General features: G+C 36.1%; 2 protein-coding genes across 4 annotated transcripts in view; both read left to right on the top strand.

The window, feature by feature from the left end:
- Window positions 1-3,781, top strand: part of mbtps1 (membrane-bound transcription factor peptidase, site 1) — a 28,548-nt gene extending 24,767 nt beyond the window's left edge. For both annotated transcript variants that reach the window (XM_046864627.1, XM_046864628.1), the window contains 6 exons: window positions 1,385-1,462; window positions 1,621-1,761; window positions 1,979-2,110; window positions 2,289-2,415; window positions 2,488-2,618; window positions 3,062-3,781. In XM_046864627.1, coding sequence (XP_046720583.1) covers window positions 1,385-1,462; window positions 1,621-1,761; window positions 1,979-2,110; window positions 2,289-2,415; window positions 2,488-2,618; window positions 3,062-3,282 — 830 coding nt within the window. In that variant the 3' untranslated portion in view covers window positions 3,283-3,781. The remainder of the gene's footprint in view (window positions 1-1,384; window positions 1,463-1,620; window positions 1,762-1,978; window positions 2,111-2,288; window positions 2,416-2,487; window positions 2,619-3,061) is intronic.
- Window positions 3,782-10,917: 7,136 nt separating this feature from the next.
- slc38a8a (solute carrier family 38 member 8a) lies at window positions 10,918-18,572 on the top strand. Of its 2 annotated transcripts, none has more exons than XM_046864648.1 (10): window positions 10,918-11,201; window positions 12,346-12,544; window positions 13,326-13,359; window positions 14,414-14,518; window positions 14,841-14,898; window positions 15,542-15,656; window positions 15,848-15,995; window positions 17,265-17,449; window positions 17,728-17,779; window positions 17,874-18,572. In XM_046864648.1, the coding sequence occupies exons 1-10, from the start codon at window positions 11,013-11,015 to the stop codon at window positions 17,974-17,976; spliced, it is 1,188 nt and encodes a 395-aa protein (XP_046720604.1). In that variant the 5' UTR covers window positions 10,918-11,012; the 3' UTR covers window positions 17,977-18,572. The 2 variants fall into 2 exon arrangements, with proteins under 2 accessions (XP_046720604.1, XP_046720603.1); XM_046864647.1 differs by having other exon boundaries at window positions 13,203-13,359.
- The last annotated feature ends 2,162 nt before the right edge of the window (window positions 18,573-20,734 follow it).

The raw sequence follows: 20,734 nt of genomic DNA, 5'->3' as shown, positions 1-20,734 counted from the left end.
CATGAAATTTTTCCTAAATCGTGCAGCCCTATAGGCTATGGAACTTGTGTTAAGGGCCCAGTCGAGGAATTCCGCCATGTGAACACCAAGGAATTTTGTGCTCTTGACGATCTCTACAGAGCAGCAAACATCAAGTGAAGACTTTTACTCCTTAAGTCAGCATCCACGTGTTTTGTTTTGTTCATATTAAAGACAAGTTCTTGGCTGTGCACCAGTTTGTTATTATTGCACCTCCTCTCTGTATGCTGATTCTCGTTCTTGCTGATCTGACAGACCATGGTTGTGTCATCTGCAACTTGATGGTGTGATTTGAGCAGTGCATTGCTGCACAGTCATGAGTCAGCAGAGTGAGCAGTGTACTGAGCACTTTCATCATACAGTAGAATGGGAAATCCTATACGCTGCTTCTTCAGCACTGGAATTTTTTTCTTGTCTTGATATAAGTTTGCCAAGTGTGCGCCAGGAGAGGGTTGGTATAATTAATTTATACAACATGTAAAACATTGGTGTCCATGTACAAAATGCAAAATGTTAAGAACGTAAGTAAAATTAAGTATATTCTTAAAAAAAAAAAAAAAAAAAAAAAGTAGGTACCTTACAATCTTTTGTGAAGAAATTTGTAAAGAAAATAGTTTCAAGTAACTATATAAGCAATTAATATCAATATATATTGTAATATATATCAATATAGATATAAATGTGTGTGTGTGGAAAGACTTGAATTCAGTAAATAACCAAAAGTGGACAGAAAACAATCCCACAGACCGGGTCAGGTCTGAAGTTTGATATGAAAGCTTATTACAGTGGAAAAGACCAAGTAAAACAGAAACAATGGGTTGCATTGCAGTTTCATCAGAACATTTTGTGTGAAACTTATGGTGTGACCAACAGAAGCCACCTAATTAGTGGAATAAAGTTGAAGTCTGTGTGTGACAAAAAATTATACATTCTGGAAAAAACCTCGTTTGTTAACGAACTTACTTAAGCATTCACCATACTGGCGATTAAGGTTATCAAAACAAGCCCGAGGCAGAGCTCTGGAAATTTATCAATCAAAGTTTGGCTATAAAATAACCCACAAAAATCATGGTTTTCCATTAAGTTCATTATCAAAGAAAGCAAAAAAACTGTTGTCAAGAAGCATACAGATATGCAAGTTCCTGATAGTTCTGAAAAGTTTCTAAAATGTAGAAAAGGCTCTATACAGGCCACTTAGACATATGACTAGGCCTGGTGTAAATAGGATCTAAATAAAGATGAGCTTATGTTTATTCTAATTAGACACTGCTGGGTGTCATGAGTATTTATTGTTGGAAACTGGGTGCGTGTTAGTTTTTTTTATGTTAACACAATATTTTCTGTATATTTTCCTTTCCCTCGTTAGTGTACTACGCCTCAGGCTGTAGCATTTCACGTTTTCCAGAAGATGGGCTTGTTATCGCACAAACTCTAAAGGATCAAGGTAAAAGCACCCAGTCCTGTGGCACAATCCTGCTACAGCCTCACCCTTGTTGCCATGGCTACCTGTGATTTGCTGTCATTCTTTTGTTCTCTGGTTCTCGAACACAATGCACAGACAAACCCAAGCCGTGCTTTTTTTCCCTTTATATCTTTTTCTAGGACTAGAGGTGTTAAAGCAAGAGACTGCTGTGGTGGATAACGTTCCAGTGCTTGGATTATACCAGACACCTTCAGAAGGAGGAGGTCGCATTGCTCTGTATGGAGACTCTAACTGCATAGACGACAGCCACAGGCAGAAAGGTGGCGTGAAATTGTCTTTAAAATGTTCTTTGTAGTTCTGAAAGTAAACTCGGAGAGATTAATCTGGGACGTCGCCGTTTTATAGTTTCACCGATGTGATGGTAAATTACGACCGTTTTTATGAAGCATACTGTTTGCAGGGTATTACTAATACATCCTAAACATGGTCTTAGTGTTTTTCTTTTTATTCTTTATGGCTTGATGTTGTTGTGTTTAGACTGTTTCTGGCTTCTTGATGCCCTGCTGCAGTACACATCCTATGGGGTGACTCCACCTAGCTTCCTTCACTCACAGAACAAAGTTCCATCTCCTGCAGGCAATTACAGATCGCTGCCTCAGAGACTGGAGGGTAAGACTAACACTGGAGATCAGCCTCTTGTTTTTCAGACTATTCTACATTTCATCCACGTTTTTGCTGTAAAACATTTAGTAGTTTACTCTTCCTGTGACCTGACATTGGAATTGGTAGAAAGAAAAAAAAAAAATTATAAAAGCGAATAATATCTCGTTTTTCTACTTTTTTGCAGGTAATCACCTCTACCGCTACTCAAAAGTGCTAGAGGCCCACCTGGGTGATCCTAAGCCACGCCCTCTACCCGCATGCCCTCACTTGTCTTGGGCCAAACCTCAGCCACTCAATGAAACCGCTCCGAGGTCAGTGCCTGTGCAACTTTACTATTACCCTCAGGGTCTCAAGCATTGTATTTAACTTTGTTTTCTCTGCAGTAATCTGTGGAAGCACCAGAAGCTGCTTTCTGTGGACATGGACAAGGTGGTGCTACCCAATGTAAGGCCATATCGACCCCAGGTCAGACCTCTGTCACCAGGGGAGAGTGAAACCTGGGACATTCCTGGAGGTGAGAGAAGCTTAAGGCCAGATATGTTTTGGGCAAAACATATCACAGCTTTTTTATAAACAGTGTCAAGAATGTTTTTTGATGCATTTTTAGACACCGTAGTAAGTACAATTTTGAGTATCTCCATGATAAAAAATTGTCAAAGACAAAGTGAATACTTATTAGTAAGAAGTAAGATCAGGTGGTTGGATGTACACCATTTTCTGTGTAAAGATACAGATAGCTAATTAATTACAGGAGCAATACAACTTACAATCTGCTAGGCATCTGTCTGTATTAACACACTTTCAACAATTCCACTGTTATAGAAATGTAATTCATATCATTTTATAGTCTGACACACTGAGGAAATTGTAGCTATTTGGCAATCTGATTAAAATCCCTCATTGAATGAAACTTGAAATCTGTTTATTGTATTTTTTTTTTTTTTTTTTTTTTTTTAGGCATAATGCCGGGCCGTTATAATCAGGAAGTGGGTCAGACCATTCCCATGTTTGCGTTTCTTGGTGCCATGGTTGTGCTGTCCTTCTTTGTGGTGCAGTTGACCAAGTCCAGAAGCAAACCAAAGCGCAGGAAACCCCGAATTAAAAGACCCACTTATCTCCAACAACAGCAGCAGCAGCAGCAGCAGCTCCCTCACACAGGCAAAAACCCTACAGTGTGACATTTCCTCGCTCTGAAACCTTGACACACAGAGACTTTGAGGTGTGGGATTAAATGTGCTACAGACATGTCATGTGACGCACGACGCTTATGAAACTGCCATGTTGACCTCCATTTGTGAGGATTTCTTATGAACATGAATGTTCTTTTCTCCAAATGAACCTTTCATTCCCAAATGAGTTTTTAATTTATTAACAATGTTTGTTTGATTGAGTCAGCCCTATGTCAAAATGGACAACCATAAAAAAAACAAAAAAAACAATTTAGTACACAATGTGCAAAGTCCTGGATATTTTTGAAATATCTTTTTCATACCTCTTTGCCTTCATAGTCAAAATTTGGGATTGAGTTGTCATTTTGTTCTTTGTGTCCGGTTTATGTTTTTATATAATGTGCTTCTGATAATTTTGTAAATAGCAATCATGATTTTTTTTCAGTTTTTTGTTGGTGGGCTAGCATATCAAATGTTGTCTGCAATAAAGCATTTCACCTGCCTCTGATTTCTTTTTTTTTATTAAGGTGAGGCTCTCTAATCCAAGGTTACAACACCAATTTAATGTGGCACCTGTCGAAAGAGCTTATGTACACACTATAGGTCTTGTTTATTAAGCGAACATGATTAAAGAGATTTCACACCCTTCTAACCTTAAGGGGCTTCATCTATATGATAATCAGTCAAATGTCTGTCATATAGTTATGTTTACTTGGGTGTATTAATTCTGTAAGCGGACTAACGCCCTCAATTAGCGAAATGGTTGAGGAAACGCAAAGATCAATGTAAGGACAGTCATCTCTGGATGTAAATACTGCAAAATACCAGGAGTTTGATTTTAGAGTTTAGCTCATATACTTAAACAGGGATTTAAAGAAAGCTTTAAAAGTTGCTTATTTCCCAGTATCAAGTTACAATTGTCATCACTTAGCTGTTACTGGATAAGACTGGAAAAAAACAGTTTAGCAAGTAAAATATTCGAAATTTTTTTTTAAATTTCGTATCACAAGTGAATGAAATTTCGCTTGTCCTATTGGGTTGAGATCTGGTGACATGCTTGTCTACTGAATCACTTTTACCCTGTTCTTTCTCAAAAATGAACCATGAACGTAACCTTAGATGTATGTTTTGGGTTGTTATCGTGTTGAAAAAGTGCCTGGTGACCTAGGGCATAGACTCATGGTAGCATCTTCTCTTTAAGTATTTCACAATATGTCTATGGGTTTATGATGCCATCTATGAAATGCAAACTTTCAAAAGAACACTGGCCACCAGGCTTTTCTTTTGGATTCATACATTTTTCATTGTACTCATCACCCTTGGGATGCCAGACATTTCAGAACCCATCAGAGCCAAAACATTAAGCTTTGTCTTGTCACTCCAAAGTATAAAGTCCCAATAATCATCACCTTTGTCAGCATGAGCTCTGGCAAATTTTAGATAGACTTTCTGTGCATTGGCTTCAGTAATGGCTCCCCATAAGTCCATCTTTTTTAGTTTTCGGATCACTTTTGCCACCCTGTTCAAACCTTTTAGCAATGCTCTATAAATCTTTTTATAAGCTTGACCTTTTTCTGCAGTAAATGTATTTCTTTTTCAGGCCTTGTGCCATTTCTTTTTCAAGTGGTGCCATTTTGTCAGCATTATAGGGGAGTGGATTTTCTCTCTTAAATACCACTTTTAATGGTCAATTATCCTGTGGCCACCTGTGATTGATTTGACTTGTATGCTGGTGAATTCCTGTTAATTAAAATTTTATTTGATAGTTTCTCCTGATTTATTGATTGCAGTGTACTCATTTTTGCTCCATGATCTTAAATTATTTAGTGAAAATAGTTTACATTTTGCCTTTGGTACTGATCAATCCAATTTAAAACCAATAAACCATGTGTGTGTGTGTGTGTGTGTGTGTGTGTGTGTGTGTATATATATATATATATATATATATATATATATATATATATATATATATATATATATATGTATATATATATATGTATGTACAGTGAGGAAAATAAGTATTTGAACACCCTGCTATTTTGCAAGTTCTCCCACTTAGAAATCATGGAGGGGTCTGAAATTGTCATCGTAGGTGCATGTCCACTGTGAGAGACATAATCTAAAAAAATCCAGAAATCACAATGTATGATTTTTTTACTATTTATTTGTATGATACAGCTGCAAATAAGTATTTGAACACCTGAGAAAGTCAATGTTAATATTTGGTACAGTAACCTTTGTTTGCAATTATAGAGGTCAAACGTTTCCTGTAGTTTTTCACCAGGTTTGCACACACTGCAGGAGGGATTTTGGCCCACTCCTCCACATAGATCTTCTCTAGATCAGTCAGGTTTCTGGCCTGTCGCTGAGAAACACGGAGTTTGAGCTCCCTCGAAAGATTGTCTATTGGGTTTAGGTCTGGAGACTGGCTAGGCCACGCCAAAACCTTGATATGCTTCTTACAGAGCCACTCCTTGGTTATCCTGGTGGTGTGCTTCGGGTCATTGTCATGTTGGAAGACCCAGCCTCGACCCATCTTCAATGCTCTAACTGAGGGAAGGAGGTTGTTCGCCAAAATCTCGCAGTACATGGCCCCGATCATCCTCTCCTTAATACAGTGCAGTCGCCCTCTCCCATGTGCAGAAAAACACCCCCAAAGCATGATGCTACCACCCCCATGCTTCACAGTAGGGATGGTGTTCTTGGGATGGTACTCATCATTCTTCTTCCTCCAAACACGTTTAGTGGAATTATGACCCAAAAGTTCTATTTTGGTCTCATCTGACCACATGACTTTCTCCCATGACTCCTCTGGATCATCTAAATGGTAATTGGCAAACTTAAGATGTGCCTGGACATGTGCTGGTTTAAGCAGGGGAACCTTCCGTGCCACGCTTGATTTCAAACCATGACGTCTTAGTGTATTACCAACAGTAACCTTGGAAACGGTGGTCCCAGCTCTTTTCAGGTCATTGACCAGCTCCTCCCGTGTAGTTCTGGGCTGATTTCTCACCTTCCTTAGGATCATTGAGACCCCACTAGGTGAGATCTTGCATGGAGCCCCAGTCTGAGGGAGATTGACAGTCATGTTTAACTTCTTCCATTTTCTAATGATTGCTCCAACAGTGGACCATTTTTCACCAAGCTGCTTGGCAATTTCCCGTGTACAATTTTGTCTCTAGTGTCTTTGGACAGCTCTTTGGTCTTGGCCATGTTAGTAGTTGGATTCTTACTGATTGTATGGGGTGGACAGGTGTCTTTATGCAGCTAACGACCTCAAACAGGTGCATCTAATTTAGGATAATAAATGTAGTGGAGGTGGACATTTTAAAGGCAGACTAACAGGTCTTTGAGGGTCAGAATTCTAGCTGATAGACAGGTGTTCAAATACTTATTTGCAGCTGTATCATACAAATAAATAGTTTAAAAATCATATATTGTGATTTCTGGATTGTTTTTTTAGATTATATCTCTCACAGTGGACATGCACCTACGATGACATTTTCAGACCCCTCCATGATTTCTAAGTGGGAGAACTTGCGAAATAGCAGGGTGTTCAAATACTTATTTTCCTCACTGTATATATGTATGTATATATGTATATGTGTGTGTATATATATATATATATATATATATATATATATATATATATATATATATATAAAATACACGCACGCAAATATGGATTTTCTGTGCAGAAATGTTAGAGCATATTAAAGTCTGGAAGACAATACTGTGTTATTAAAGTGCAGGTTATTTCATTTTATTTCAGCCTGGTGTTGGGGGTAGTAGGATGTCCAAGAAACTGGCTACCATAGAGAAGAAGCTGATTTTTTGTAGTGTGAAGTCATGTGGGTCTTTACTGCTAAGACATGTTGTTTTGAGGCCTTGCAGGTTCTAAGTAATTACTAAGTGGGAATTCCCAGGATTGGTGTTTTAGTCCAAGTCTGGTGACAGAAAATTACCTGATGATCTCCATCCACATGTGGCTTGCTGGCAGTGGAAGCAAAAACCAAGGGTGGGAAATTCATGCTTAACGTGATTTAGGAAATTCACTGAGGCACAAATAAATGTTCACAGGGTCAGTTCCCAGGTTCTTCATGTAATTAACCTCCATTGTGGGCCATCATCCTGAGGGGTCAGTGACATTTTCACAGGCTATTCTGCCCCATTAAAAGTGGATCAGGGCACAAGTTCTAGAGGCAAAAGCCTACCCCTTTCACCTTTAATGAAATCAGTCCACTTCACAGCAGGCTTGGCCAATTGCATGGGTGTTTAGAGCTCTTTGTGTGGTGAAGGTGGAATGAATTCAGATTAATTGCAGGGCAAAAAATAAAAACTTACAACTTCCATTCCATTCCACTTCCAAATTTCAACATTTGTTTTTCATTTTAAAAGCGTATATACAAACAAATTACATAACAGCTAACTGTGTTTTGTCATCAGTTCAAGTCACTTCACTGATACTAGATGGTACAACCTTTTTCTTTAAAAATCACATTTTCTTAATTGGTGTTTTGACTAATGGACACTGCTGTCTAATACTGTCTAACAATGTACACCTTGGGTTGATCTAGTGATCCTTCTCCATCAGGAGACATGTGGATCCAAAGCATGGCAATGAAATCTATGTTTGTATATCTCTATCCTGAAGGCCTCTGTACTCTTTCTGATTATTATTTAAATTTTTTTTAATGTATGTCTTTCATGCAGTTTGTTTGTGGGCTTCTTCTGCCTACTCTGAACTGGGGTTCTCCATCTAAATCTTCATCAGAACTGAGTACCACATTATTCTCTTGCCCTGCCACCTACTCTTCAACTTTATTTAGAGCGTATTAGGTCTAAGGCTCTCTGAGTGAAAGATCTTTGTATCAACTTCCCTGACTTTTTGTTTGGATTATTTTGGCAACCTACCCACACACAGATATTTGTCATACAATACATCCATCAGATAATATTTATGGATGGAAAACTCTACCACTAAATGAAAAAAGGAAAAGGATGGGTAAAGGTTGGTAATATAGTTATAGAAGGGAAAAAGACTGTTGCTTAGATGATTGAAACTTTCTTTTACTTTGGGCTTTTTAGATCTGACAATATTCATTAAACTATTTTGAAATTGTGTCCAGCAGAGTAGTGACTCATAACACTTGCTCTCATGTCCTCCTGCCAGCGTGTAAGTGAATTTCAGATTTACTGATAAAAATGAAAGATTGCAAATATAACAACCCATAAACCAATACTATTGATAATACCTTACTGGATTGGAAATACATAATCAATATAAGTGAATAAGTAATAAAGGATTTTTTTTTGTTGCCTCATCTTTTAAAGGAACCAAATATTGGACAAATGGAGGCTCAGATGTTTCAATAAACAGGTACCTGATAATCCCTTATTATTTCTCTTACAATGAAAGCAGCACATAAAAGGCAAATGCCTGTGAAGCAAACCCTTTTTAGGCTTGACTTTTCTTTTAACAAAATCCCACCAGAAAGACAGCAAAAAAATTTTTTTAAATGCATGACACATTTGTGAGTTTCTGCTAAAGAAATACAGTATCTCACAAAAGTGAGTACACCCCTCACATTTCAGCAACTATTTTATTATATGTTCTTAAGGGACAATACTATAGAAATAAAATAAACATATTTTAGAGAAGTCAATGTGCAGTTTGTATAGCAGTACAGATTTACTGTCTGAAAATAACTCAACATACAGCCATTATTATCAAAATAGCTGGCAACAAAGGTGAGCACACCCTAAGTAAACATGTCAAAACTGTGTCCAAAGTGATAATATATTGAATATTTTGTGTGAGCACCATTGTGTGAGCACCAGCGCTGCATTGATCCTCCTGTCCATGGACTTGACCAGAGCTGCACAAGTTGTTGCTGGGATCCTCTTCCACTCCTCCATAATGACATCACGCAGCTGCTGGATGTTAGACTTTGAGCACTTTTCCACCTTTCACTTGAAAATGCCCCACAGGTGCTTAATAGGGTTCGGTCTGGAGACATATTTGGCCACTCCATCACCTTCACCTTTAGCTTCCCAGTATATAAATTGTACAACAATTTCAGAATATTGTTCCTCAACATAAAATGTAAAAACTTTTAATATCTTATCATCTACAGTACATAATATCTTCAAGGGTTTTTAAGACTCTGAAAAAAATCACTGTGCACAATGGCCAATTGCAAAAATTTATATTAGAAGACCTTTAAGCTCTTATGTTCAGTTTTATTTGTATAAGACTTTTACCAATTGCCATTGTGCCACAGCAGCTTTATAGGTATAAAGTGGTTATATATTGTTTATATGTTAGTGCCTGTAAGTTTAACCCTAATGAGCAAGTCATTTGCGAGAGCGGCAAAGAAAAACTCCCTAGGATGGTACGAGGAAGAAACCTTGAAAGGAACCAGACTCAAAAGTGAAGCCATCCTTATCTGGAAACCACCAGATTACCATTCATTACAGTTTTATCATTGTTGAGGTGTACTGTTCAGTGAATTGTACACTGATAGGTGCTTAAGTGCAATTAAAATTAACTGTTATTGCAAACTGCTGTCCTAAGCCAATGTAGCAGGCTGTTAATATTAATTGCATTCCAAATCCATCCTCGTAGTTCTTGAGTTGCTCAGTAACTTCATGAATCTTTAGGCTGTTTATGCGTAGAGTACATAGAGTGGCCTCCAAATGAAGCAAACTCCATCCAAATGTAAGGCATCAGGAATTAATCCTTTTTACATTTAATCATTGTCAAGACCTGACTATGCATAACAAACATAGTGGAAAACAGATACAATCAAAAATTACTAGAACACACATGAAAAGAAATTTGGGAAACTATTGCCCAGAAGAGAGAAAGAGAGAAAGAGGGGAGACAGAAGGAGAGTAAATGTGTAACAGAAGAGAGAAACAAATATTATTAAGTATGCTTATTGCTACATAAAAGTTAAAGACAGTACAGTGTTATCAGGGGGCACTAGGGACTCCGGCAAGACAAGCTATGGCACGATAACTAAAAGGAAGAGCCAGAAGGTAACACAGACACGGGAGAGCTCTGGGATAAGCGACGGTCCACAACACTACCATCAACAATCCTTAGTGAATGTGTGAGTGGGGAACGACATTAACCAAACATCCCAGTTCACCAAAACACTACATGTCCACGATTCCTCCAGATCTGCTCCTTTACCTAAGAAAAACCTACTGACAAAAGGTTAAAAAATTTTTCAACATAGACTTGAAAACTAAGATGGTCTGAGTCCTGAACCCTAATTGAAAGGCTATTCCATAGCTGTGGGGCTTTGGAAGAGAAAGTGCAGTTCCTTGATGTATTCTTCATTATTTGAGGTACCAACAAATTGAAGATTGAAGTAGGCGTGTTGGATCATAATGGAACAAAAGTTCGCTTATAGACTGTTGTGTGAAAGCGTTCAGTGCTTTATACTGAAACAGAACCCTCACACCCATACACCTTAATACAAACTTTGTACAGACAATAACACAAAGTAAATTATACCCATGAAACAGATTTATTATAGAGTCATTTAACTGCTGAATTGTGCACGTTGCTACGCTAACACAGTCAGTGGTTACGTAGTGACGTCAGCGCCCAGGCCCACCTGGGTCAAGGCAAGCTCCGCCCCTGGACCTTCCCGTGTATTCTATTAACTAAAGATCAAACTCGCGCATTTTCTGCGTGCAAGAGCGTTGAGTTGCTGGAGGCAGGAATGGAGGTGCAGGCAGGAGAAAGCCCAAGTTTTTTAAACAAGCCAACAGTGAACCCAGCTAGAGCGAGGCTGGGCTTCTGCGGCGCGGTGTTCATCATGCTGAAGTCCGCTCTGGGTGCTGGACTGCTCAACTTCCCCTGGGCTTTCTCTCGAGCTGGAGGAGTTCACGCTGCACTCACAGTGGAGATCGTGAGTAACGGTCGTTATAACCAACAGGCTAAAAACACTTATCTTCAGCTTGAGTCGAGAGATAAGGCTTTAATAAATATGATTTTAAGAAAGATTTATGGTTTTCTACCAAACTGTAAAGAAGCCCATAACCCCAAATGTTAGAAATATGCAAAATATGGTGTCATGGTCTACTACTGTAGTCCTGTGATTGCCAAAATATCCATAGTACTTTTAACTATAAATCCCTCATTAACCATATCAGCACAGTTCTATGAACGCAATCAAACCATACAGTATATAAGGCAGATTATTTAAACGAGTATAATACTAATTTGGTTATTGATTGAAGCATACTAACGACAGACCTTATTAGGGAAGTCGAAGTAACTATTTAACAACTTGTTCTTGGGTTATTGAGGTTTAGATTGAACCCCAACTTTATATTTTTATGTTAATGGTCATATGTAGAGTAAACAGTTCACATTTTCCATACAATCTTACTGTCATTACTTAATGCAGCCTTTGGCATAAAAAAGGGAAAAAGGCACAAGATTTCAATTTAATTCAATTCAATGTGATTTTTATAGCACTTTTCACATGGACATTGTCTCAAAGCAGCTTTACAGAATGTTAGAATTATAGAAGAAAAAAATATTTTATATAAGTGATTTATGCGTATGTATCCCCAATGAGCAAGCCTGGGGTGACTGTGGCTAGGAAAAACTATCTATGAGCAAGAAACCTTGAGAGGAACTCGATTCAAAAGGGGAACCCATCCTCATTTGGGTGACACCGAGTGTTAAAAATCATAAAAACATTACAAACACCAGAAAGTAAGAAATATCATGCAAGACATGAATAATAAAAAATTACAAGTTATAAATAAGTAGAAAAAAAATAATAAACATGATTTTTGGATAAAACATTTTAATATCCACCACAGTGATGATATAAAGATATCTGAACCCGTGGCTTTAGTCCAAATGTGGTCTAAACTGTGACCAGTATTGGGATGACAACTTCATTTTTTTGTTGATTCTCTATTTTGACGTACATGATACTATGCCTTTGAGTAGCTAGATTTATAAAGTTTAGAGTCATGGACAGTCAGGATATAATGTTTTACCTCTCTCTTCATTTTTCTGTCATTTTCCCCTGCTAGTTTTCTCTCATATTCCTCATTAGTGGACTGGTGATCCTGGGCTACTCTTCTTCCATCAGTGGCCAGAGCACATACCAGGCTGTGGTGGGTCATCTCTGTGGGCCTGCTATCGGCAAACTGTGTGAGCTCTGCTTCGTCTTCAATGTCTTCATGATCTGTGTGGCCTTTCTGGTTATACTGGCAGACCAGCTCAAGAAATGTAAATAACATTCTTAATGTTCATGTAGTTTTACCTCAAGGTTTCCTAATTGTCATTTAATAGTGGAGTCAGCAAAGTATAATTTTAAATCATTTTGTAATAATTTGCTAACAGCAATAAATAATATATTTGAATGAAGGAATTACACCAGGCAGTGCTATGCCCCAAGCTCTTAAACTGGGGAAAATAATGTATGTGACCCACTAGCATCTAACCAATCAGTATGACCAGCATCTCTAATGATCTGATAGTCAGGTTGAATGTAAATTTGGGATGCTTTTCTTCTTCCACTATGACTCAAGACTTTCAGAATGTTCACTGCTTGAGGATACCCTGCTCATTTATCATTTAAATGATTTATATTTATTTAGCATTTATATTGTATATAGAAATATATTTTTATTAATATGTATTATTTTATTATTATATTTTAATTAAACAAATTGAGTGTGGGTTTTTGGGATTCAACTTAAGATAAGTTTCACTTCCAGTTACTTTCTCAGCATATATAGGTCGCAGAGGAGAATTAAGAGTGTCCAATATAATTAAAATGTAAATATTACTCAACTAATTATGTGCAAATACATAGTACTGACAATTGTAATGCCTTATTAATGGCTTTTCTTATTTGTCTCTGTTTGTGTTGACTGTATGTCAGTGAGTCTTTCCATGTATGAGCTAATCACAGGTTCAGCTGGAAATGCGATGCCTCATCATTGGTACACAGACCAGAGGTTTACTCTTTTCCTTGTGTGTCTCTTTGTTATTCTTCCTCTCTCAGTTCCTAAAGACATTTGGATACAGAAGTATACCAGGTGAGAAACTGTCATAGGTTTTCTATAATTAAGAAAGTAAACAAAAAACAGTAAGAAACCATGGCACAAAAATGAATGAAGACAATTTGCTACTACTAAATCCAGTGATCAACATTAGATATTGATAGCATTTTTATGGTGACATTTATAGTACACAAGCTTTAACAATCGAATCTCTTATTGCACCACTATGTGCGATTAGCACAAATGACTGTAACTAAAGATTTTGTTAATTAACTAATCTCTTATATTTTAGATTAATCCGTTATGTGGATTGCTACATAATTATTAAATACCAAAAGAAAAAAACATTGCAGTCCATGAATGCCACTACAGAACAAAGTACATTTACATTTATTACACTTGCCATATGCCCTTATCCAAATCAGCTTACAAGCAGTAGGAGGTTAAGGGCTTTGCTCAGGGGCTTAGCAGTGTCAGCTTGGTGGTGGTGGTATTTGAACTTACAACCTTCCGATCAGCAGTCCAATATCTTATCCAGAGTTTATTGTATTACATGCATTTTTCCTGGTTCTGCACCTTTTGTACCTGTGTTTTCAATTCTAACTATCCAAATTCAACCTGAAAGCCACAATCCACTGTCCTTATTGCTACCTGAAACACGGAAATTCACTTTTTTAATCATGTTTGTGCAAAGTGAGTAATCTTTGGGACAAAAAAACTGTATTTATACACTGAAAATAGACACAATTTACGATCGACTCCAGAGAATCAGTGAACCTAGAGAAACCCCCGTGGACGAGGGGAGAATAATGGAGCTCCATGCAGAAAATAATCTCATAGATATGATTGTAATGGTTTTTATAAGTCGTTATATGGCTGTGGGTATTTTATACATTTATTGGTGGAATGCAGTAAGTGCTCATCCATTATATAAATGAGTTTCAATTGACTGGGTTTTCTCAGTAGGCAGTTTTTTTGTTGGCAATTTACTCCGTAATCACACATAAGCTACAAATGCAGTAGACAGAAATTAGATTGACATGCTAAAGTACTTTATTATAATTTTTCCTTTGTGTTATGTCATCTATAGCGCATTAGGCACAGTAGCTGCCACCTATTTGACTGTAGCCATTCTAGTAAGATATTACACAAGAACAATCCCTGAGGGCCTCCCATCCCCTTCATATAAAACTGGGTAGGTATTTGCTTATTTACATTTTTTTTAATAAGCCTATGTAAGGAGTATTTACTAGAACAATAGAGATTCCTCTCATCTGTTGATTTTCTAAGAAATATAAGAAATAAGGGGCATTGTGCCAATAAATAACATTTATTTAATAACATTTCAGAAATACTTTCCTATGAACTGCTAGGGATCAGTGCAGTTAAACCAACCTTTTTCTTTATATGGACTGTGATATTAGTCCTGTTAGTCTTGCCATAGTCCACAGTCTATTCAAGTCGAAACAGTATGGGAAATCCATACTTAAAAATCCATCCACACTTTTTTTTAATAGGATGGGCTTTTGGGCTTCCATTTTCAGTGTCATCCCCACTATCTGCTTCGGCTTTCAGGTAAATGTCTTATTTATCATTTGTTATGTAGTGGGACTAGCAGTTATTGCAATTTTCCATGCTGCTATTTAACCTTGGATTTTCACCATACTCATAGCTTATGCTACCCATTTTCACTGCAACAATCATTATGTTTGAGTGAAATGTTAGATTTTTGAAATCCCATGTATTGCTTTCTGGATGAAAAAAACCCCACAATGGATGTACACAAAGTCAAGTGTGAGGATCCATGATCCCTCAACAACCATGGAGTATTTCAGTTCGCAGAAAAAATGCCCTCTCTGATCCATATTAGTTTATGAGATGATCATTTTGAGATATACAGTATTTTTTTTTGCAGAAAACCTGCCTATATGGAGGTATGCAGAGGTATACTAGTCATCCCTGCTTTATAACTTTTATATGCTGCTGCTTAGTTGAGATCCAGAAAAAGTTCCCTGTGGCACTACAAACTCATTACATTGTTTTAGTGGTTTTATTGAATGTTTTTTTTAGTGTTGTTAAAGTTTCAGAGAGCATAATTTATGTGAACAACAGCAAAGCCATAATCTCAGCCAAAATGATGTAATTAGTTAAAAGTGTATGGTTATTGTGTGAAAACACTGCATTTCTATTGCTTTCAGTTTTGTTGTTCTTTATCCAGTGTCATGAGTGCTCTGTTGCCATCTACAGCAGTTTGGAGAATAAGAAGCTCTCCAACTGGGTTATGATCTCATTATTGTCGATGTTCATCTGCTTTATTATCTACACGCTAACTGGTGAGGTTACACCTTTAATTTTTATGTAATAGCAATTAATTAATTTTATGAGATCATTCCCTTGCAATTTATTGTAAATCAAATTCATGATTTTCCTTGTTAGAGTTTGTGATATGTGGCTCTTTTTAAGTGTTTACTGCCCCTTATTAATAATTTCTATTTTGATTTATTTTTATTTTTTTTTTATTTAGGGGTCTATGGGTATCTCACTTTTGGGAGGAATGTTGCTGCTGATGTTCTGATGTCATACAGTGGACACGATGTCCTTATGATCATTGCACGATTACTCTTTGGGGTCTCTATTATCACCATCTACCCCATTGCTCTTTTACTTGGAAGGTAGCATATTACAACATAAATGTTATAATAGAGTGTTGTAGCTTTATAGATTTAATTGATGTGATAAGTACATGAATGTTTTTTTATGGTGCTGTTGGACTTTTTTTTTGGCATTTTTCAGACATTTGCACAACAAAAAGTGTTTGGAAACTATAATAAAAAGCTTAACATTATTTAACAAATTTACATTGTCAAGCCATTAAACATAAATGGAACAACATACAGAGCCATTTTTAAGACTTTAAACTTTTGTACATGACCCTTTCACTAGATTTGGTTTCATAATTTTCAGGTGGGATATTCAAGAAACAATTAATCTTTACTGGACAGGTGCAGTACACAATCTTTCAAAGCAGACTCTCAGCCTAATGATAAGTAAGGGAAGAGACAGCAATCACTGAAAAATGTATAGAAAGACCTAAAAGCAGCAGGATCAAGAGTTACACAGAGATCAATAAGCAGTAAACTGCACTGTAATCACCTCTATTTCTACATCCCACACACACAGTGGTGGACGAAGTGAACAACGCATGTAGTTTAGTAAAAGAGATACAGTAGGTAAAATATTACTCCAGGAAAAATAAAAGTGCTCTATTTAAACTTTCACTTGAGTAAAAGTGTATTCAAATGTCCCAAATACTATTATTTATTATGACTATAATGTCCTATTATAATGTTTATCACAATACTCTTATTTAACTCTTATCAACTTACTTTATATAAAGGAATCTAATGTTACTTTTACACCCATCTATTAATAGAATGATATTAATGAGTCAAACGCTGATCGATATCCAATTATCATGAGCCCAAAACCTTTTCAATGACTGCTCATATGCCACGGGTGTTGTGACAAGTTCTGCTTGGTGTTGAACTGACAGTTCTAGCTCCAATGACCCCCTGGGTAAATCACGTCATGACCTAACGTCTCTCCATTGATAAGTTTTAGTTTCAGAAACTAGAATGAATGGACATTTGGTGTCACCCAGTTGAGAATTGGTTCCCATTTTGGTTCCAGACATCTGGTTTGTCTCATGTTTACTTCCTCATACCATCTATAGGGAGTTTTCCCTGCCACCTTTGCAACTGGCTCTCATCAGGGATAAACTTATAGGAACAAATTTATTTTAGAAATTATTTTCTAATCTCTTTATTTTTGCATAGGGTTTTTTCATTGTTAAAAGTGCTTTAGAAGTAACATTGAAATAACATTGACTACCAATGTTAATTTTATTAGTGCATAACTTTTCGCCATTGTATGTTTTATAGGTTAGTGATTCAGGATCCATTACTGCGGCACAGACAGATACAGTCTTCTGAGACCTGCATCAGAGTTGCCTTGACTGCAGTGTGGATCATCATCACTCTTTTTATTGCTCTGTTTGTTCCAGATATCAGCAAAGTCATCAGCATTATTGGTGGCATTAGTGCATTTTTCATCTTTGTCTTTCCAGGTTAGACTGCATTCAGTACGTTTTATACTGCACTTATTATTGCATCATACTGTATGACGTAGCTGAATTTGCCGTGTGATATTATATGACGTTCCTAAGAGGAGAAATGGCATTTTCAGTATGCTTTAAGATTGAAGAATGACAGATTTCTGGAGATTTACTGGACAATATGTTTTACAATGTACTGAGTAAATTACATTCCTCAGACTTTTAATGTTTTGATTATTTTATAATTATTGTTATTATTACATTATTATATTGTCATTTTTCGCTTGCAGGGCTTTGTTTAATATTTGCAATGCAATCTCAGTCAATATCAGGAAGACTAAGGTGAGACTGGTGACAGACTACCTTCGTTGTTTTGATTACAATTTGCAGTTTCAACTTGTCCAATATGCTCACTTTTTGTACTTTTTTTTTGCAGGTGGATTTTAACTGCATGGGGAATGGTCACAATTTTATGTGGCACATTCATTTTTGGCCAGAGCATTTTCTTTGCCATTATGCAGGTCTTCCATAAGCTATGATTTCTGCTAGCATTTGAAATGCTACCTCTAAACAGAAATCAATTAACCTAATTTTACAATGCATTGCTCAATAGTGTTAATTTCTCAATGTAAGGTATTGTATTAAGCCTTAGTCTTTTGTAACTATCAATGTTTATGTCTTTTTTTTTTACCCTTCTTGTAACCAGGGATAGGCAGTATTTATGGTACATGCACGTATTTCAATTACAAAATAGGATTTTGTCATTTGTATTTGATAGGGTTGATGAAAATGGCTTTAAATTTTTTTATTTAAATACTTCAGTGATTTGTATTTTAAATTTTTTTTTTAGTTTTATAGTTTTTATAGATTTATAGTTTTAAAACACTGTAAAATACTTTGTAAGAAGTCTACATGATAACATCATAAAAATGCAGCCTCAGATTGGTGCCTACTTAGTAGTTTGCCCAGACATGCTCAAATCAGAACAGAAAATGTATCCATATGGAAGAAGGTATTCAAGGTAAAAAACTTGCTTTCATACTGGTCATTTAATCATTGTTGAAATGCTAAAATGTTTGTTTTCAACTTCCAAATAGGTGTCCAATGACTGATAAATAAATATTTGATTGCTGAATATTGTACCGTAATTGAAGTGATTGCATACTATTGCATGAATTTGATTGCTTATCATTGCATGAATGACCGAATGACACATAATATGTGATTATATTTATGATTAACAAGCAAATGATAAATAGTTAGAAACTAGTTGCTATGAATACTGGTGCCATCAGTTGTTTTTTTTATATGAATGACCTGTTTGTTATTGAATCAGTGTTGCTGATGCAAAGTAGAACTTTGTTAACAAACACCAAGTAACTAAATTAATATACAATTATGAGTCATTTGCAAACTGTTAAACTGTTAGATACTTTAAAACTAACTATCATTTAGTAGATCATAGGGATATGAATGTGAATTTTTGATCTGTTAACTGGGTGCATATGTCTGAATCAGTGTAATAGTGAAGGGATTGATCAAATTATTGCAACAATCAATTGATGGAAGGTTTGCAAAGAAATGTCATGCCACCTTGTAAAAGTATTTTTTTAATACAAAAATACAGCAGTTTACTTTGATACATAGTGTGGCTGCTGTATTGTGTAATTTATTATAATACACTTAAAGTTAAGGTATTTGGTATTTTATTTAAAAATACATTTTGATCTTTTCCCGAAACCTGTTTGAAACCTTTCTTCCCCATAGTTACAAAAACCTGTTCATATTTGTATGTTGTGAAATTATATTGTGAAATTGTATCAGTGCTCACATTGTTGATTTTTAGATCAGAGTCCCATATAAAGTAAAAATATTTAAGATCTGGCAAATATAAATTAGCTTGTAACCCTGACAAAGTTTAAGAATTAATGATTAAATTAATGACTGTATATACACACCGGCAGTCAGATGAGTTTACTACAATTGAATCACTATTATTATAATGCCCTAAACCATAATATACATAATAGCAATATTCTCATTGCTCTGAGATCATAACCAGATTCTAAATGAGTGCTGTATATTGCTGTTATTAACTGTAAAATGTAAATATATGGTATGCCATGATTCTTATTTAGCTTTTCTAATTAGTTCTAGATTGTCTCAATAAAAGGCATTATAACATTTCTCAATATATGTTCAGTTTTCAAATTCCTAAGATAAAAAATATAAGGTGTTTGAAACATTTGGTGAGCAGTGTATACACACTCATCAAGTTCATGAGCAGGTGTTCCTGTTTCTCCTAATAGGAATACCTGTATCCTTGCTCATTTATGCAGTTATCTTGCCAACTAAATGTGGCAGCAGCATGATGCATATAATCATGCATACACTGGTTGACACTTGACAATGTTCACAACAAATATCAGAACGTGGGTAGGGGTGGTAGCATTACAGTGGCTTTAACCGTAGCATGGTCCCTGGTGCCAGACAAGCCGTTTAAAGTATTTCAGGCGTTTCACACACAGACTGTAGAGGTTGCACAGAAATTATGTGAAAATAACCAAAAATAATGAGTGGCAATTCTGCAAGCAGAAGAGACTAATTGAAGAGAGCTATCAGATGTGAATAGTAAAATCTAGTTTGAGCAGTCTGGAATACTGAAGTTACCTTTCAATCAACTGTGGTGAGCAGAAAAACGATTTATGAGCAACAACAATAAGAAACCACTTTGTGCTTCATGTCTTTCAGCCAAGAACAGGAATCTGTTCTGCATGAAATAAGCTTGCTGATTTTACCATAGACCTTGATGAATTTACTGCACCAAAATCTACAATTACAGACCTGGATGTAATCCTCAATACTGTTCTGTCATTTCAGTTCTACAGTGCTAACATATATAAAATGTAATAGTATCACTGAAAAAAAAAGAAATTTTAATTAAGAGTGAACTAATATATGACTATATTTAACTATTGAAATTGATTTCTGGCTTTCCCTTTTAGCATATATTGTGCATGTTTCAGCTTAAGGTCTATGAGGTAATGTCTCATATTGCCTCTGACACATTTTTCATATTTATATCAACACTCCTATTTCAATAATTAATCTTAAATCATGCAGGCTATTTAGCGTTGAGTCACTCATCACACTGATTGCCCAAAGTGTGGTAAGATTTTCACACTGCCATTCATTTATTTTAATGGATTAAGTCTTAAAGTTAACAGTCAGCCTTTTAAAAAAACATTTCTGTAGTTTATTTGAAACAAAATGTGTGAAGACCGCAAAAGGAGACAG

This window comes from Silurus meridionalis, chromosome 13 (assembly GCF_014805685.1).
Source record: "Silurus meridionalis isolate SWU-2019-XX chromosome 13, ASM1480568v1, whole genome shotgun sequence".
Taxonomy (NCBI): domain Eukaryota; kingdom Metazoa; phylum Chordata; class Actinopteri; order Siluriformes; family Siluridae; genus Silurus; species Silurus meridionalis.
This window is presented reverse-complemented; position numbering and strand designations above follow the sequence as displayed.

What these genes read in the sequence shown, in the direction of transcription:
- slc38a8a (XM_046864647.1), top strand. Translation starts at nt 11,013, where the DNA reads ATGGAGGTGCAGGCAGGAGAAAGCCCAAGTTTTTTAAACAAGCCAACA. An exon ending in CTATCTGCTTCGGCTTTCAG is followed by an intron (nt 14,899 to 15,541) that starts GTAAATGTCTTA and finishes TTCTTTATCCAG; the next exon opens with TGTCATGAGTGCTCTGTTGC. An exon ending in TTTCATCTTTGTCTTTCCAG is followed by an intron (nt 17,450 to 17,727) that starts GTTAGACTGCAT and finishes TTTCGCTTGCAG; the next exon opens with GGCTTTGTTTAATATTTGCA.